General features: G+C 47.0%; 1 protein-coding gene across 2 annotated transcripts in view; it reads right to left on the bottom strand.

Annotated features, from left to right (window-relative positions):
- The window catches only part of RNF157 (ring finger protein 157), a 74,897-nt gene that overhangs the window by 14,610 nt on the left and 43,443 nt on the right, over positions 1 to 16,844 (bottom strand). For both annotated transcript variants that reach the window (XM_086356250.1, XM_086356251.1), the window contains exons 3-13: positions 12,206 to 12,294; positions 10,124 to 10,270; positions 8,934 to 9,051; positions 8,310 to 8,376; positions 7,979 to 8,022; positions 7,510 to 7,557; positions 4,980 to 5,051; positions 3,958 to 4,117; positions 3,720 to 3,832; positions 1,389 to 1,627; positions 331 to 439 (exon numbers count right to left, since the gene is read on the bottom strand). In XM_086356250.1, coding sequence (XP_086212376.1) covers positions 331 to 439; positions 1,389 to 1,627; positions 3,720 to 3,832; positions 3,958 to 4,117; positions 4,980 to 5,051; positions 7,510 to 7,557; positions 7,979 to 8,022; positions 8,310 to 8,376; positions 8,934 to 9,051; positions 10,124 to 10,270; positions 12,206 to 12,294 — 1,206 coding nt within the window. The remainder of the gene's footprint in view (positions 1 to 330; positions 440 to 1,388; positions 1,628 to 3,719; positions 3,833 to 3,957; positions 4,118 to 4,979; positions 5,052 to 7,509; positions 7,558 to 7,978; positions 8,023 to 8,309; positions 8,377 to 8,933; positions 9,052 to 10,123; positions 10,271 to 12,205; positions 12,295 to 16,844) is intronic.

Consider the following 16,844-nt stretch of genomic DNA (forward strand, 5'->3'; position numbering starts at 1 on the left):
GGTACCACCTGCCACATACACTTTGACTGTCTTTGACTGTCCTGCGTGTCCACCCCACCCCGACTGCCAAGCCTATAATAAGCACCACGAGGGCAGGACTTTAGTGTCTCTCCACTGCTGCTCTTCTTAGCACAGAGGATCACAACTGGTCAGATACACAGGCCCCATACTTTGTTGAAAGAATGAGTCTACTGACACCTTTGCTGCATCTCAGAGGGTGTTCAGAAGGTGTCTGATGAGTGAATGAGAGCAGATGGACCGGAAGAGGCCAGCAGGCAGGAAGGAAAGGACCCAGAGTCCAAAACCCAACAAGGATGGCCCATATATTACCTCTCTGAGATGCTGGCCTGACGGTCTCTGAGACAGCTGTGTTTCAGATTCACTGCAGGAACGCTCATCGTCCTCTTCGGGCAGCACGGAAGAATTCTGGGAGATGGACCTGCGTGAGGCCGGAGGGAGAAACAGCTGCAGCCAATGCCCACTTAAAGAATGGAACTCGCCTGCACCCCCATCAACTAGAAGTCAGAGGGCCGTGGGGGGAACTGCAGGGAACTCACCTCGTAGGAAGGAGTAGAGACGTGGGAAAAGGCACTGAGGGGTCTGAGACCTCTTCTGGGTGTCAGAAAAATCTGAGTTTTCCCTTTTGCTCCTTCAAATAGTTGTGTCTGAACTTGGGGGAAACCACTGACATTTTTAGGGTTTCAGTATTTTCATCTGTAAAATACCCTCCTTTCTTCTTTCAGGGAAACTTATATTATGACTTGTGCCTGTGCACGCACGCTCAGTCATGGCTGACTCTGCCACGCCATGGACTGTAAGCCCGCCCGGCTCCTCTGTCCCTGGAATTTTCTAGGCAAGAATACTGGAGTGGGTTGCTATTTCCTCCTCCAGGGAATCTTCCCCACTCAGGGATTGAACCCATGTCTCCTGCACTGCAGGCATATTCTTTACCACCATGCCAGCTGGGAAGCTCCATGACTTGTGCCAAGGTGGATGTAAATACTTAAGAAATACAGATCACAAGGCTCCTTCAGTCCTCAGACTAAGTGACGCTCCCCAGGGAGGCTCCCATAGATGACCCTAACGATGTCATCTTCCCTATACCTTATACCCTCTTCCCGAAACAGAACTTGTAAGTTTTATCCATCTGGATCCGCCTAAGGACCCATGTACCATCTTATTTTCCTCTCCTAAGGGATGGGATAACCCCCCCTCAGGCGTTGTTAGCCCAGGTCTCCAGTGAAACGAGCAGCTCTGGCAACAGCCCAGAGGGTCTAGGCCGCCCCTGGGGCCCAGGTTTGGAGTGGAGCACGGAGGAGCGGAAGGAGGGACTGAAAGCATCAGGTCAAGGACTCCAGGGCCAACGCTGTCGCTCGCCGCCTACTCACTTGGAGAGACTCTTTTTGAGCTTGAGTCCCTGGCTGCTGCAGTCGGAGAGGCGGTCGAGGGGGGAGAAGGTGCGGACGGGAGGCAGGTGGCCGTCGCTGCCGTAGGAAGGCAGCATTCCTGAGAGGTGTCGGTCTCCGAGCACGTGGAGTGGGGGGACCGCTGGGGATGGGGTGAGGGGCCCATTGAGGGCCTCCAGAAGAGACACCACCTCATAGCCTGGCGGAATGTTCTCTGAGGACTAGGGGGATCAGAGACAGGTTGACAAATTGATTAGATACTTTTCATTTTATGGGAGGAGTGTGTTTCTTCCTCTGTGGTGGAAAAATGCTTTCTTTTATATCTAGTCTGGGGGTTCTGCCAAGAAAAGCGTCTCTATTAGAGGCAGAAGAAAGAGAAAGTATCAGAGAACCACATGTGCCGAGACTCTACTCATACATGAGCTGCTTCTTAATAATGTTTATTTTTTGATTATAATAGAAATATGTGTTCTTTACAGGAAATTTGGAAAACATCTAAAAATGGAAAGAAAAAAAATAACTGAGTCACCCAACTGATAGCTTTCGTCAGCTTTCTAGTGTATTTTCTTCTAATTTTTTTTCCTCTGTACTGTTTACACAGTTGTGATCAATCTGTAAATAATAATTTTATACCAAGCTTATTTCACAGAACATAATATTTTCTTTCACCTGCGTCCCTTTTCATAGACACCGTACCTTTCCTAATTCGTCCACTGGTGGTGGCTAGTGGCTTGCACCCATTTCCCGCTGTAAGCAGCATGTTGATGCACATCTGTTCATTTATTATGCACACATCTCTTTCTTTCAGATCATTTTCTGGGTATTAAATTCTAAGACCTTAGATTACCAAGTCCAAAGGTTCTTTTTTTTTTTCCCCGTCAATTATTAATTTTATTAAATCTTCACTCTATCACACACCTTTTTTATTTTTATAAAGCCATTTTGACATTTAATTTTATTTGTATTATTATTTTTTGGCTGTGCCGTGCAGCAGGCAGGATCTTAGTTCCACAACCAGATCAAACCAGCGGCCGCTGCACTGGAAGCACGGAGTCCTAACAACTGGACCACCAGGGAGATCCCCAAGGACAAATGTTTTTCAAGGCTCTTGATATATATAGCTGTTTGTTTTTTTACAGTGAACTTTCTAGGTATACTCCTATAAGCAGGACAGAATACCTGTTTTAATTGCTTCTTGGACAGCATGAGGTTATCTTTAAAAAAGGAAGTTTCTTAATTTGAAAGGTGAAAAATGGTCTCTCATTTTAACCAGCATGTTGTTGATTTTTAATGTGGTTGACTTAAAATTTTAATGTGTTTGATCATTAACCAGCTATGTTTCCTGTTTTGAGAAATTTTTTTATACTATCTTTGCCCATTTATCTATTGTTTCATTCAGGTGAGTTATTCTAGAGATCCTAGCCTTTCCTCTGACTACATTTTGTTGTGCCTACATTTTTTTCTTTATAGGATTTATTGATTGTGTTTTAATTTGGGCCATCTTTTACATATCTAAAGTTTAAAGTTTCTTATGTGATAAAATCTACATGTTCTTTTTTCAGGTTGTTTTCAGGCTTAGAGAACCCATCTAGAGAACCCTCATCCATAGTCAACTGAAGACTCATCTGTAAAGTATTCTGGGTTTTTAAGGCTTGGTTTGCTTTGCCTTTAGGGTAGTTAACTAGTTCCTCCACCTGGAATTCATGATCTGATTAGGCGTGAAGTGCTAAACTAACTGATTTTTCTTCCCTAAATAGCTACCTAATCATTCCAGTACCACTTACTGAATAATTAATAATTAATCTCTTCCACTCACATATTAACCTAAAGACAAGACCTTCTAGTCTGTAACTACAAAGCTCGGAAGCTTTGCACCATCACTTACACTACGAGACCAAGGTGAATTATTTCATCTACTTGGCTCCTACTATCTGAAGCCATAAAACGGTGTAAAGAAAAAGAGTCACCTCTGAGGATTCAGATAAAAATAGTAAGTTGAATCTAAACTTCAAACAATCATCCTCTTGTTTCTGCCTGGGGGCGTTCCAGAACTGACCCCACCTCCGGAGTGAAACAGCAAGCCGCTGGCTCTAGGGATGGTAAATATTAACTGGACACTGAGCTCCCAAGGTGGCAAGGAGAGGTTTTAATGATCAGAACATCATTTTCCACTGCACTATAGGCTGGTTCTAACACAATACAATCTCAGCCAGCTTACTCAATACTTCAGAGTGTCAAGATTCACTTACTTGCTGCCAAGCCACATGAAGGAGGACAGAAGGTGGGGAAAAACAAAAAAAAGGCCCAACTTACAGAATGCTCTTCTGAGTCGGACGTCTGGGATGAGAGGATAGGGTTGAAGCTGGCTGGGGACAGGGGGCCCAGTTTTTTCCTCATGGCTCGGATTTGGAGCAGTGCCCGGAAGGCTGTGAAGAGGGAAACAGGTCGTTAGGACATGGGGGAGTCAGGAGGGACTAGAGCCTCCAAGGAAGCCAGCCCGGCTGGGGGGCGGGGTGACCTGGGGGGCCCAGTGGGGCCTCGGGGGGCTTACGCAGTCGGCAGATGGGGCAGTTGTTGGCTTGGTAGCGAAGGGTGTCGGCGCAGGTGTTACACAGGCAGAGGTGGCGACAGGGCAGGATCAGCGTGTCCCGCACGTCGGAGAGACACACCACGCACTCGGCACTGTTATCGCTAACCTCGTCCTCAGCCACCTGGCCGGGGGGCGGGCAGACAGCCAGTGTCACAAAGACTCTCATGACCCATGGTTTATTTCATTATTCATCTGTTTGTTTCATGCGCATCAGTTTTAAAGTCTTCACTGAATCTGTTACAATAGTGCCTCTGTTTTTTTATTTTTATATTCTGGTTTTTTCACTGCAAGGCATGTGGGATCTTAACCTCCTGACCAGGGATTGAACCTGCAACCCCTGTGTTGGTAGGCAAAGTCTCAACCGCTGGACCCCCAGGGAAATCCCCCATGGTTTAGAAGGCAGCTCGCCTGCAGAGCTGAGACAAGTCCTGTGAACAGAATCTTGCACCTGCATTGAACTTCATGGTTTACCAAGTGCATGTGCACGCCCAGTTTCACTTTCGGCAACTGTGTGTGCCAAGCTCCTCCTCTGGAGCTGAGATCTGGTCCTCTCCATCAGTCAGAGCTAAAGGAGCCCAGAAGGCCACACAGGGGAGGGGGCAGCGACAAACTGAGGGTCCAGGGAACTAGGTGAGCAGAGCCCCGTAGAAGAACCCATCCAAACCAGCCCATTTTTTCATTTCCAAATTTAAATATAACTATAATCATCTGAAATGAGGAAGAAGAAATACCCTTCTAGGACCAGACAAATTTCAGAGTTTGGTGTGCTAAATCCCTAGATCCTGGCTGGATCAGGATCCTCACCCTGCCTCCTGGGAAGAGGACATTCAGAACTGTGGATGGGGGACTTCCCTGGTGGTCCCGTAGTTAAGACTGTGCTTCCATTGCAGCGGGTCAGGGTTTGACCCCTGGTAGGGGAACTAAGAGCCCATATCCTGCAGGGAAAGGCCAAAAAAAAAAAAAGAACCATGGATGGAACTTGCCTTAGACTCTTGCGTGTTGTACTTGTTTTCAATCCCATAGATCTCCTGAAGGAGGTAGCTGACCCCATCCACCTAAAGAACAAATGAAAAAGTGCAAGGGCAGGCTGGTTCTAGTGAAAGATAAAAGCGGGAACTTACACACCTCCACCGTGAACCTCCTTCGGTAACCGAGGACTACAGATTCACAATGGAAACAATCAAAGGCCTGGACAAGCACAGGATGCCCTTATTTACTTACATGTTCTCTTTGGGAGGGGAAAGAAAATCTGATGCTTAATTCACCCACTCTTTTGTCCAACAGGGAACACGAACATTCATAAATACAACAGAAATCCTTGTACTGTAGGTCACTATGACAGAGCCCAGAGACTAGGCAAAGGGTGGAGGACCACAGGTCAAAATAGACGCATTAGCTAGCTGTGGAATGAAAGCTGAGCTTAGACCGTATACAAAGGAAGGAATGGAAATGAGAAAGAAGAAATGGGCAAGGAAAAGGGGGGAAGGGAAAATGCAGACGCTGAGAGAGAGCAGGCTCTGGAAGGAGGTCTGATTGCACCCCTCCCCCTCTACTGAGCCACCCCCATCACCGACAGGTGGGCAAAATTACCCGTTAGTCCTTCGAACAGCTGACTCATTGGAAAAGACCCTGATGCTGGGAAAGACTGAGGGTAGGAGGAAAAGGACACGACAGAGGATGAGATGGTTGGATGGCATCACTGACTCAATGGACATAAGTTTGAGCAAACTCTGGGAGGCGGTGAAAGATAGGGAAGCCTGGCGTGCTGTAGTCCACGGGGTCGCAAAGAGTTGGATACGAACTTGGCAACTGAAAAACAAGTCCTGCCTCTTAAAACCCCAACTTCAGGGCTTTCCTCGTGGTCCAGTAGTTAGGACTCAGCGCTCTCACTTCTGGGGCCCAGGTTCAATCCCTGGTCAGGGAACTAAGATCTTGAACGCTGTGCAGCTTGGCCAAAAATTAAAACCCCAACTTCAAGGCCCAGTTCGACTCAGACAGCCTGAGCCACGTCTGCCAAAGCTGGCCCCTCCCTCGTTTCCTCATGCTTTCCTCATGCCAGTTCATTCCTCGCTCCCCCTATCCCCAGTGATCCCCTCCCCGAAGGCCCAGTCCATTATCGATTGCACATTCTAGTCTCCAGTTAGACTAAGCCTATTGCTGATGCCAGTCGAGCAACAGGAGAAGGGATGAACCAACTCCCTTGCAGTACCCGAGCCTTTCCACCCCATGCAGGCGTCCTGGAGAACTAGGCCTCCCCCTGAGGCAACTCACGAGGCCCGGCCTTTCCAGGCAGTACCCCGGGGCTCAGGCTCTGTCATCTCCTCTGCCTCTCTTAAAACTTGCTTTAATGTAGTGATGATTCCGGAAAGGACATTATCAACAAATTCATACTAAGGTATTACTGACGACTACTGACCTCACCAAGGGCGGAGAGCGCTTAGTACCCCAAAGAATGAAGAACTAGAATTTCATGAACCTACAGCCTGTTTTACACAGAGAAGTAAGTCAGAAAGAGAAAACAAATATATTAACTCATGTATATGGAATCTAGAAGAATGACATGGATGAACCTATTTGTAGGAAAGGAATGGAGACGCAGATATAGAGAATGGACTTGCGGACCCAGGAGGGGAAGGGAAGAGTGGTATGAATGGAGAAAGTAACATCAACATATATACACTATCGTGTGTCAAACAGAGAGCTGGTGACAAGCTGCTCTGTAACACAGGGAGTCCAGCCTGGCGATGTAGGGTGGGGGCAGGGGAGGGAGGCGCAAGATGGAGGGGATACATGTATGATTATGGCTGATCTGCGTTGTTGTATGGCAGAAACCAACACAACATTGTAAAGCGATTTTCCTCCACTTAAAAACATTTTTTAAAAAAATGAAATTAAAAAAAAAAAAGAATTTCAGATATTTGTCGGCCATCATGGGGGAGGGAGGTTTTCTTCGCATCTCAATCGAGGCGTACTCCACCCCACACTCAACCGCCCCTCACCCTCCACATGATGAGCCACCCTCGCTGGGTGATGCCGCTGACTCCACTCTCCCCTCCCGCCCTCCACGGCTCTCCCCCAGCCTCAGGGGTCAGGGCTTCCAGCAGACACCTGCATAACTTGCCCGTCACCCTGAAAGGGGGCAGATGGCCAGCAGACTTTGAATTTGAGAAAAGAAATGTTGGGACACGTTAAGCCAAGAGCTCTAACTGGCCCTGAATCAGACCCTGATAGTTTTATTCTTTTAGCTGGAAATGTTAGTTTCTCAGCCTGGCCTTTTCAATGAAAAGAGTTCTCCCTAAACCTAATGTCAGGAGACAAATCTCGTCCTTTCAGGCCACCCAAGTCGTTTCTAACACAGAAAAGCATCCCTTTCTGCTTTTCTTCTTTGATTAAAAAAAAAAAAAAGGCAGGGAGGTGGGAAAAAGAGCACTTAGCAGAAGAGTGGGGAGAGAGAGAGAGAAACAGAGAGCAAAGTCGGGAAACACCAACAGTCCCCGGCCCTCGAATACTTACCACTTGTTTCTGTTTGAGGGGCTTGACACAGAAAGTGCCATCTGAGTGCTGGAGGGAAAACACAAAAACACGACAGTTATGACGAGGAAGAAGGGAGACCAGCTGTTCTCCTATTACTTCTCTCAATTAGGCACGTTCTTGGATCCCCCCAGCCCCATCTCCCCGGAGAGTGGAACGACAGACTCCTCATTCTAGAAGGGTCCTCAAGCATGTAGTCTAGCCCTTCCGATTTAAGAAGACAAAACGAGGCCTAAGGAGTCGAGGGGCATCAGCAAGCTGGTGGCTGAGCTGGAACTCGGCCCTCTGTGGCCCTGGGTGTGCAAGGGGGTGCTCCCCCCGGCTTCCCACAGCCTCCCAGTCAGACCCGCTCTGCCGAGCCCAGGCAGCCAGAGAAGGGGCCTCCACGTGTTCTCGGAGGAGAGACAGAGCAGTGTGTACCAAAGCAAGGCCCATAACGTCACCCACTGACCTTTTCAAAAGTGCCCAGCAGGACGTGGCAATGGCCAAAATACTCTGAAAGAAAGAAAGGCACACGGATGGGGAAGAAGACTGCTAATGATACAGCTTGACCCCACCCACCTTCCCCGAGCCCCTGTGACCCTCTGGCTTCACAGCAAGGGGCAGGTTAAGTCACCCAGTAGGACTGTCGGTGCCCGAGGAGGCTGGGAGCAGGAGGGATGTGCTGGGATGTGGAAACTGATGCCCACGGAGGAGCCTTGTGGATCTGAGGCCGCAGTTGCTGCCAGCCTGCCTGCCACAAACAGGCCCACGTGCAGCCCAGAAGACGGGAAGCACCGTACCATTGCCTTCATCCACCACGGCGTGGACCACCAACGGGTAAACCTCTCTGTCTAGGTCGAAGCCAAGCTGAAGGGAAAGAAAAGAAAAAGCGAGGGAGGAGGGGGCCTTACATCCAAAGGGCACAGTTATCCACCAGACAGGGAGGCCTTAACTTTGTCGTAGCTCCTCACCGGTCAACCTGGTGACTACCTGGTAGTTTAGCCTCTACATCGTGTCCCACTCTTGCAACAGCATGGACTTTAGCCCACCAGGCTCCTCTGTCCCTGGGATTTTCCAGGCAAGCATCCTGGAGTGGGTTGCCATTTCCAACTACCCAAGTCCATTGAGTTGAAGGCTACCAGTCTCTAAGAAACCTCATAGATGTAAAGGTTGCTAACCTATAGGTCTTTCCTTTGGGCACGGCTTCCTCAAAATATCCTAGGTTAATGGGGCTGCTCTGGGATAGAAAAATTAGATGTGTCCTTCCCAGGGCACAAAGGCATTAGAAGGCTGAAGGGGAGCACGCCTTTGAGCACCGGGGCCGGTCCTGTGCTGCCGGCCGGGGTCCTGAGGAGCTCCCGCGCCCTGCGGGTCTGTGCGTGGAACCTGCCCTGTGCTTTCTCCCGGGGCCGCCGGCTGCTCACCTCCTCTTCCGCCCACTCGGAGGGGTCCACGGTGTGCGAGGGCAGGCAGAACTGCTGGCATACCCCGCGCTTGTAGTGCACCGTCTCCGACTGCAGGCTGTTGTCTTTGGGGATGTAGCTGTTGGTCAAAGTGGGAAGCAAAGCACAAGTTACCGTCTGGCCAAGAGGATCTGATGGTTTCCTCTGTTCTGTGTCTGCTGTCAATTATCAACAGGCTCTCAGTATAGAGTGGAACAGAAAAAAGAAAAAAGATCTCCTTATAATTTCTTTTCTTTGCCCTTGCTTGGTGATGCTATTGAAGTTACCTATTTAGGGACTTCCCTATGAGGGCTTCCCAGGTGGCGCTAGTGGTAAAGAATCTGCCTGCCAATGCAGGTGATGCAAGAGACTTGGGTTTGATCCCAGGGTTTGATCTCCAGGTCAGGAAGATCCCCTGGAGGAGGAAATGGCAACCCACTCCAGCATTCTTGCCTGGAGAATCCCGTGGATAGAGGAGCCTGGCGGGCTACAGTCCATGAGGCCGCAAAGAGTCGAACATGAACGAGTGACTGAGCGTTGGTGGTTCAGTGATTAAGAATCCACCTTCCAATGCAGGGGACGCAGGTTTGATCCCTGGTCAGGGAACAAAGATCCCACCTGCTTTGGGAAAACGAATCCTCCTGCTGCAATGAAAAGATCCTGTATGTTGCAGTGAAGATCCTGCCACAGCTAAGACCTAACACAGCCAAAAATAAATAAGTAAATAAGTAATTTTTAAAAGGTATCTATTCAACCCACATATCCACAGAAATGTAGCTTAAAAGATTTTTTAAATATTTATTTATTTGGCTGTGCTATGTCTTAATTGGGGTATGTGAGATCTAGATTCCCTGCCCAGGGATTGAACCCCAGGCCCCCTGCATTGAGAATGTGGAGTCTTAGCCACTAGACCAGGAAGTCGACCCAGCCTAATTGATTTCTAACAGCATCGTGATGACCTGAAGGAATATGCTGGTACTTGTCACTGTACCAAGACAGCATAGTTTGAAGAGAAAAAGTGAACAAGACTGCGTGAGTAAGAAAATCCGAATTCAGGAACAGTTCTCAACCTGAGTGTAGAAAAAGAATGTTTTCCTCCGCAGGGGAGCGCATCAGGCATGGACCCTGGCCTGTGTGGGAAGGACGTGGCTCCCCTGGCCCCTTGTTCTTACCTGGCGATGCCATTCTGGAACTCTTCGGTGGCCTGATAATAGATGGTGATGGCCACCCGAGCGTCCGTGTCGAAGGTGAACTCCACGTTGTAGTGGACTTTGGCTCTGCCCGCCTCTTCCCCGGGGGTCTTCACTTCCTCGGCACATCTAGAAAACCACAAAGACTCGGCATTCGGGGGTAGCCCGTTAACATGTTTATGGTGATCTTTTTTCTTTTCCTTTTCTTTTGGTGGGATCCTAGCTCCCTGATCAGAGATTGAACCCACGGCCCCTGCAGGGGAAGCAAGGAGTCCTAACCACTGAACCGCCAGGGAATTCCCTTCTTTTTCTATTTTATACAAATTTATTTATTTGTTTGTTTATTTTAATGGCTGTGCTGAATCTAGTTGCAGCATGCAGACTCTGAGTTTTGGCATATGGGATCTAGTTCCCTGAGCAGGGATGGAACTCGGGCCCCCTCCGTTGGATACCTGAGTCTTACCCACTGGAGCACCAAGGAAGTCCCTTCTCTTCTTTTTTTAACTGAATCTACTGTGGGCTACCCTCCGTGATCACACACTTAGGCCTCTACCCTCATTTTTAATGACGGCAGAGCACCCTGTTGGTCCTATGGGGGGGATTTAGGCAATTTCTGATACTTCATGGCGCCACCGTTAATAGCCTTGTGCGTTTGCCAGACTTTTTAAAAAAATAGCTTTTACTTTAATCAAAGTTACTCATGCCATTGTTTAAATAGTTTCCACAAGGCTTGTGACAAAAACGCAGCGGGTCTCTTTCTGCCCGTTTTCCGCTTCTTCACAGAAAACCGCCTTTCCCTCCGCAGCTGACTGTTTTTGGCATTTACCTGCATGTTTTGAAATAACAGGCTCAGGTTACTTTTTCAGCTTTAGGCGTTATCTATTGACTTTCTCCTATGGGAACAAGGCTTTCTTTTTTAAAGTTCTTTAAAAATTATTATTTATTCACGTCGGTGCTGCGTGCGGGTTCTTCCAGTCGCGGTGACTTCTCTTGCTGCAGAGCCCAGGCTCTAGAGCGTGGACTCGGTACTTGTGGCGCACGGGCTTAGTCGCCCTGTGGCAGGCGGGATCTTTCTGGACCAGGGACTGAACCAGTGTCTCCTGTGTTGGCAGGCAGATTCTTAACACTGAGGCACCAGGGAAGTCCCAAGACATTCTTTCCCTTCCTTCCCTCTGCTCCACACAGGGGTGCTCCCTAACAAAGTGCATCATGATTTTGTTAGCTCAGTACATCTTCCTCTATACTAATGTGAGTCTATCAACATTACTCACAGTTCAGCCACAGAGTAATCTCTAATCATTTTCCTTTTCCTGCATAAGCTTTTATTAGAGTTTGTGCTCTTTTTTTTTTCTCCCCCAGCTGCTTAGTTCTCTATGCATTAACCACTAATTTGAACCCAAACTCTTGGTAGACAGACTTGCTATCTGGAGGGCAGCATCGGTTTAAAAATCATAGGATCTCCGGGACTTCGCTGGTGGTACAGCAGTAAGACTCTGAGCTTCTGCTGCAGGGGGTGTCAGTTCAATTCCTGGTTGGGGAACTAAGATCCCACAAGCCACACAGCGCAGCCAAACACACACACACACACTATCTCAGAGATAGCACAAAGAAGGCAGATGCTGACGATAACTAATGCTGACAATGGTGATTAAACAGCAAACCCAGGGTGCCAGAGGAAAGGCACACGAGATTAAGAATAAACCAAAAAGTAAATATAAGCAGGAAAATAAGGACTTCCTGTGCCAAGTTCAAATATCCCATTTTCACACAGGTTTGTCCACGTATCTGCATAATTCACTTTCTCCCCCAACAACTCTTTGTTTTGGACAGTTCATCAGGTTGGGATAACCACGATGGCTTTCAGAAAAGAGAAGCCTCCTTACCAACACTGACTGTCTCAGAAAGTTCTGAACGATCCAGGCGCATCTCATGCAAGCAGCCCACGGCCTGGAGGCCGGGCTCTGGGTCTGGCAGAAACAGTTCTGTGGGTCCCCTGGGGAGTTGGCTGCCCCTGCCTGAAGAAGGGCCCCTGGAACCTGGCCCCAGCTGGGAACCTGAACTTACTTGACGAGTCTTAGTGTGTCCTTTCGGATGTTGATCAGGCTCCTCAGAGTCTTCACTGGTTCTTGGGGAGGAGGGGCTGCATAAGGAAACTGTGTCAGAGACAAAGTGGGAGAAGACAGTGTGTTTAGATAGACCGATCACCATAGTAAGTGAACCTGCTCAAGGTCACAGCTGCTGGGAGGGCAGGGTGGGAGCGTTCTGGCGTCCAGAATGCTACATTTATCTGCCTTTCCCATTAGATGAAGCTTATGTGAGTCAGCATTCAAAATGTGGACAACTAATAAAAGCTCCCAGTGCAGCTCCAAATACCATGCGACACACGGTGGCCGAGTTAATCACAAAAGGCTTTTCCGCCTGACCTTACACCACGCGGAGCCGGACCTGCAAGGTCCTTCGGCGAAGCCGCATGGTGTCTGAAGAATTTAGGAACTGCAAACACAAGAGAACCCCAACGTGTGTACACTGAAGGCCCGCAAACAGTGAAAAACAAATTTCCTCCACAGCTGATCATATAAAGCAGAGGGTTTTTAGAAAACAAACAAACAAACAAACAAAACCATGAGCCAAGAGCTCTTCTAGGGTCATCAAAGGTTTTCAATTGTCCATCGTTTACCTTACACTTTCACTCTCTCCCCCCGTTTAGACATCTGGGTTTGGAGTTGTGAGGTAATGACAATGAGGAAATAAGAAAAGGGGGACACGGTAAAACATTTAATTGGGAATTGCTTGGAGAAGATCAATCAGGGTGATCTACAATGCTCCTGGTATTCTTATAATGCCACTTGGGCAGTAAACATTTTTTACATAGTTTCCCGAAAACCTACTAGTGTTTGAAGCTTTGCAAAAACGTGGTCCTCCTAGCTCTGAAGAGTCTGGTCCCTTCTGCTGCTTTCAGAAAACTGAACATCCACATGAAACTCTATGCTTTCATGGGTTTTTGCTGACTATAACTGTTTTACTTGGGAAATATAATTGAATCTATGGTATTATACATCTGATTTTGTGTATTCAGTGTGATCGCTGATACTTCATGTGTATGAATGTGACCCTTAAGAGAATACATTGAGGGACTTCCCTGGTGGTCTGGGCCTCCCTGGTGGCTCAGATGGTAAAGAATTTGCCTACAATCCAGGAGACCCGGGTTCGATCCCTGGGTCGGGAAGATCCCCTGGAGAAGGGAATGGCTACCCACTCCAGTATTCTTGCCTGAAGAATCCCATGGACAGAGGAGCCTGGCGGGCCCCAGTCCATGGGGTTGCAAAGAGTTGGACATGACTGAGCAACTAACACTTTCTGGTGGTCTACTGGCTAAGACTCCATGCTCCCACTGCAGTTCGATCCCTGGTCACAGAACTATATCCCACATACCGCAACTAAAGATCCAGCATGCCAAAATGAAGACGGGGCCTACTTTAATCAATTCCACATTATTCAATGTTTCCAGTTGGGGTTTTACTTTTTTTTCCCTTAAATGTCATGGTGAATGCCTTGTCCCTACATTTCTGCGTGCCTGCTTGATTATTTCCTTAGGACAAATTCCTAGAAGTGGAATTACTGGATCAAAGAGTAAGCATATTTTTTAAGACTCTTAAAACTACGTTGCCAAATTGTTCTCCAGAAAGCTAATTTCAACATTGCTCTCCTACATGCAGTGTATCAGGAGGCTTTTATATAGGAAAGCTGAAATCCTGGTTCAGACCCCATCTGTGGCCCATTTCTCCACCCCACCCCCGACCATTTTGCTGGGCTGTCACACTAAAGGAATTTAAAACAATTCTTAAATAAGCTTAAGCAAAAAGTAATTAGGCAGGAAATCCCGACACAAATGCTTGTCTATTCTAAAGCCAAAATAAATGACTTTGGGATTAAAATTTTTTTCTGGAGTAGCGAAGTTAATCATATTTATTTGCACGGGTATTTGAGAGTTATCCATAACTTTTACCTGAATTAAAAAAAAAAAATAGAGGTTCTCCCTTCACTCTTTGCCCCTTCTCCACATCCTCCCAGCAAAGAAGAAAAACAAAAGGAAAGGGTCGGGGGAAAGCTAGTGTTCCTCATCTCCCACTTAGAATATAACTTTTGATGATAACTAGCAATGGGATGTAAATTATTCAGCGTTCAAGGAAATACATCCCGGGATCAACTGTTTATATAGACAAAACTATCCTTTGTAGTGGGCTTCCCTGGTAGCTCAGTGGTAAAGAACCTGCTTGCCGATGCAGGAGACTCAGGTTCAATCCCTGAGTCGGGAAGATTCCCTAGAGAAGGGAATGGCTATCCACTCCAACATTCTTGCCTGAAGAATCCCATGGACAGAGGAGCCTGGCAGGCAACAGCCCATGGGGTCGCAAGGAGTTGGACATGACTGAGTGACTAAGCATACAGCCTTTATAGTATAATTAAATCCATGCTTACATTTTAGCTCTTTACCTCTCTCCCCCACCACAAAAGAAAACCATTGAAAATCTCTTTAGGAGAAACTAACCTGGTTTGTAGGCTCCTACCTACCAAAGCTTCTGCCTTAGCAGCCTTTCATTAACCCAATCAGAGTCTTATCCGCAACCCTCAGTGCTGGGTGTAAAGAGAGACTTCAAGTGGAAAAGACAACGTCCTGCTCTTTCAGGAAGCAGCATTATAAGGAAGATGATATTGCTACACACAAAAAACGGAACATTAAGCAGAGAAAAGCCAAACCAGAGGGCATCTATAAGGAAGTGACTGTTTCTGGCTGAGGTAATCTGGAAGGCTTCACGGAGGAGGTGGTATAGCACTCAGCCACAGGAACTCTTTCAATGAGTTCCCAGGGATTGCTGAAGATGACTTTGTGTGAGCACAAACCTCACTGGCCTTTTATCCTGGCGTTCAGTTTCCTTGTACATTTTTCTTACACCAGCCAGGCGCCACCTGGTGACCAAATGTGGAATTGCCAGTTTACAGAGATCTGATATGGATATGATGTTCATCCCTGAATATTCACTGGAAGGACTGATGCTGAAGCTGAGGCTCCAATACTGTGGCCACCTGATGCCAAGAGCTAACTCTTTGGAAAAGACCCTGATGCTGGGAAAGACAGGGAAGGAGGAGAACGGGGTGACAGGGAATAAGATGGTTGGATGGCATCACCGACTCAATAGACATGAATTTGAGCAACCTGAGGGAGACAGTGAAGGACACGGAAGCCTGGTGTGTGCTGCAGTCCATGGGGTCACAGAGAGTCAGACACGACTAAGCAACTGAACAACAACAACACATATGTATATATTTATACACACATATGTGTATGTGTGTACCAGCCATGTATCCTAAATTTTCTAGCCATCCTAATTTCAAATATTTTGTTAAACTACCCCCTACTTTTGCACATTTTTCTTGTAAAAAAATATGGTCCCAGTGCATATGAGATTACAGAACATCTTTACTTCAGTTGTAAATTATTGGGTGATTCCCAGTGGTCTGTAAAAGGGACTATAATCCAGTCATAAAAATGAATAATTAATTTCAATAAAAAGGGTTTTCAAAGGTACACAATTTGCTGACATTTGCCATTAACTTCGGGCCTGACCACACGCCCACAGAGCAGCCTGGATATGGCCTGCAGGAGCTCCCTCAATGGCTCCTGGGTCCTTTAGACTTGCCCCCATCACTTTTAAAAAACTGCCTATTAATTTATTTTTGGCTGCGCTGGGTCTTCGTTGCAGCCCCTAGGAGTTTTGGTGCATGGGCTTAGTTGCCCTGTGGCATGTGGGATCTTAGTTCCCAGACCAGGGATCGAACCTGAATCCCCTCCATTGGCAAGCGGGTTCTTAACCACAGGACCACCGGGGGGTACCCGCCCCAATCACTTGTTGAAGCACTTGCTTACTTTCTGGCACAGAAAGACGCTCCAGGTTCACCTTCTGCTTTTCTGTCCCCTTCCTCGAACCCATCATGTCTCCAAGGAGCCCTGGTTCCTTTCTAGAGAAGTCTATCTCAGACCATCATGCATTCACTAATCTTTTATTGATGGAACACCTGCTCTATCTCCAGTTTTCACTCTTACAAACAATCATGCAATACACATTCCCTGAAAGGAAACTTAATAGGAAAAAAGGGAGAGGGACATAAAAGAAAAACAAATGAATACAACCTAACGCAGTTTTTTATTTACGAAGCAAAAAGCCCCGAATGCCAAAAATCTGCTTCTGAAGAGAAAGGAAATTATTTTTAGACAAACTATGATGAAAATAGAAAAGTACTGATTTTATACATAGCAGACATGTAACGCTTGTGTCAGAGAAACAAATAATAGTTAATATGGAAATCAACATCTGGGGTCATATGAATAGCTCATTTAGAGCACTCTTTTACATAAGTGCTTGCTTTTATAGATTGTAGGGCTTTTCTATTTAAATTTCAGTTCCTTTTTATTTGATGTTTGGTTATTTTCTCAGCCTTCTCTACTTCCCCTCTTCTCAGTTACACAGTGTGTCTAAAACTTTACCAGTGGATATTTTTAGACTGGTGATATTTCAGAACATTTTCTTAAGATCCGCGTTGGGGAGAACAGTTTACTCTGGTTGAAAGCTGTGAAATGAATACAAATTTCCCTATTTAACTAGCTGTAGCCCTGGGACAGGCTGTATTGTGCCTGCTGTCCACC

Source organism: Bos grunniens, chromosome 19 (genome assembly GCF_055505025.1).
Source record: "Bos grunniens cultivar Pamir isolate PY7600 chromosome 19, Bosgru_T2T1.0, whole genome shotgun sequence".
NCBI lineage: Eukaryota > Metazoa > Chordata > Mammalia > Artiodactyla > Bovidae > Bos > Bos grunniens.